The following is a 2,330-nucleotide window of genomic DNA, read 5'->3' as shown; positions in this document are numbered from 1 at the left end:
AGAAATAAATCCTAGGAAAACATTTTTTTTTAAAACATCAACTAACTTTAAAACTGCATCAAGCCATGAAAATTAAGGGTCAAATATTTCTTCTTTTCGTCAAGATTTCTTAATATTTGGGATTTAGTTGAACCATAATCCCAGTTTAAAAATAATACACTGGAATATTTGCAATACATGGGAAAAAATGTCAGCACTCATCTTTCAAAGGGGGGGGGGGGTCTAGTGCTTCGGCCTGCCAACCTCACCTTGGAGTCTCTTTCACATGCTCCTGCATACACTGCTGAAGGAGGTCTATAAACTTCTGTGGAAAAGCTAAGAAGTCCACCAGGAGACCTTGCTGCAATTTTAAACTACACAGAAAACAGAAAAAAAAAACAAACAGCTTTTCAGAAACTTAATTACTATCTTTAGTTATAATCCATAGAATAAAATATTATTTACTAAGGAAATTATTTAAAAAAATTAAACTAGGAAGCTTTTGATATATATCTGCCTTATTTAACAGGAGTCATGAAATTTAGCTAAAGAGGCAAATTTCTGAGCTGCTTAAATGGAAGTCTGATAATCTATAAAACATTTAACTTTAAAAATACCCAGTAAACAATTGTAGGGCAGTCAGTATTCCCAGAATAACTTACCACTGGAATAGATATGTGTTTCAAAAAGGAACCATGCAAACACATTATAAAATTTAGAAAATAATTCCTATACTATTTGTAGGGCCAGCAAAAACTAAGATAACTTACCTTTGAAAATCTTCCTCAGATATAACAAGGTTATACAGAAAAAATGGATCTGTGTCATCAGTCAGACGGATGACTAAATCCTAAAGGAAAGATTAGACTTTCTTAATGTTTCGAGTAACGCTTTTGTAAAAGTTAAATTATTCATAACAGCAGCATATGAGTTATACTTCAGAGTCCTGCTTTAGGGTGCTGCTCGGTTTTATTAGTCTTTAGAGTGTGAGCATCTTTACTGGGGGTAGATATCTGGCTCCCCAGAGCTGTTTGGGGTGTGTAAAAGCTAACAAAATGCCCAAAGTTAGCAGTATCTTCTATGAGGCTCAGAGAAAGGTATACACCAGCTTTGCGCTCTGGGGCATCATGACAAGATTGTATAAGTGTATTTTTGGCTTCCCTCAAATTAAGTCGTCTGGTATTTCAAAAGCAGCAATGTAATCAGCAAAGCTGACTGTCATCTACAAGAAAAGGAAGGGGCTCTTGTAGCTCAGATAGAATATTAAGTATCAGGTGTTTCCAGGGCTTCCCAGGGGGCCTCCTACTCCAGCTGGTCCATCTGTTTCTCTTCTAATGAAATGGGTTCCTCTCGTAAACACCGTCGCCGGGCCATTAAATTTAAATTGTGACAGAGCATCATAGATGGCACTAGGTACACAAAAGTTATGAACTTCAAAGTACAAAGAAAACAGGCATACTATGGGAGGAGCTGGGGCTAACAAAGAGCTTGAAGAAAACCTACTCATCTCGAAGGAGCTACTAGGGTGACTGGAAACATGGAAGCAGTTTATCAGTGAGGCTAAAACATGCAGAGGGACCACATGTAAAATTAACCAGTAAGAATGTATACTCTCTGTTCTAGAAAAATCAAAGAACTGGGGGCTCACTGCGCCTCAGAACAGCCCGTGGTTCAGTAACTTCTACTTAAGTACTTCTTAAAACTCACCTCAGATGCTACTGAAAACCAACAACAAGCTAAACCTAAAGTTACTGCCGACTATAAGATGCTGGGAGAGCTGCAGCAAGGAAACCACATGTTATACTTAGTCCTATGGCCTATATTCTTAGTGCTATTATTATGCCAATTGTGTAGCTCAGGTTGCATCCCAAAGAGCTCTCAATCTCCTGCCTCCTCTTGAGTGCAGGGATTACAAGCATATAGTACCATATTCAACTTAATTTTTAAGTTCATATGGAATTTACACTCTAAACCAAAATGTAGAGTAAGGTAATCTTTTAAATGCTCAGGGCAAACCCAGATTGTTACATCAACCCCTAATTCTTCTTGGATTTAGTAATGCATGGTATAATTACATTTAAATTGCTGACTTAGATTTCACCACCCTAGAATTACAACAGTTATAAAATGACCCAAAATTTAAAAGACAAAAAAAAAAAAAAAAAAAAAAAAAAAAAAAAAAAAAAGGACTTAACAAAAAAGTAACCCTTTTAAAAATAATTCAGCAACTGTATTTCAGTTCCAAAAAGATCAAGATGAGGGAGAGCACAAACAGCCTCCCACGACCACACACTGGACAGGAGAATTCTCATTCAGGACCACACACTGGACAGGAGAATTCTCATTCAGGA

At 36.9% G+C, this 2,330-nt stretch overlaps 1 protein-coding gene across 4 annotated transcripts in view; it reads right to left on the bottom strand.

Annotated features, from left to right (window-relative positions):
• The window catches only part of Sass6 (SAS-6 centriolar assembly protein), a 35,128-nt gene that overhangs the window by 23,645 nt on the left and 9,153 nt on the right, over positions 1-2,330 (bottom strand). For all 4 annotated transcript variants that reach the window (XM_031375268.1, XM_031375270.1, XM_031375267.1 and 1 more), the window contains exons 3-4: positions 750-829; positions 249-353 (exon numbers count right to left, since the gene is read on the bottom strand). In XM_031375268.1, the coding sequence (XP_031231128.1) occupies positions 249-353; positions 750-829 (185 nt within the window). The remainder of the gene's footprint in view (positions 1-248; positions 354-749; positions 830-2,330) is intronic.

This window comes from Mastomys coucha, unplaced genomic scaffold (genome assembly GCF_008632895.1).
Source record: "Mastomys coucha isolate ucsf_1 unplaced genomic scaffold, UCSF_Mcou_1 pScaffold16, whole genome shotgun sequence".
NCBI classification, from domain to species: Eukaryota; Metazoa; Chordata; class Mammalia; order Rodentia; family Muridae; genus Mastomys; species Mastomys coucha.
The sequence above is the reverse complement of the archived record's forward strand: the minus strand, read 5'-3'. Positions and strand labels throughout refer to the sequence as shown.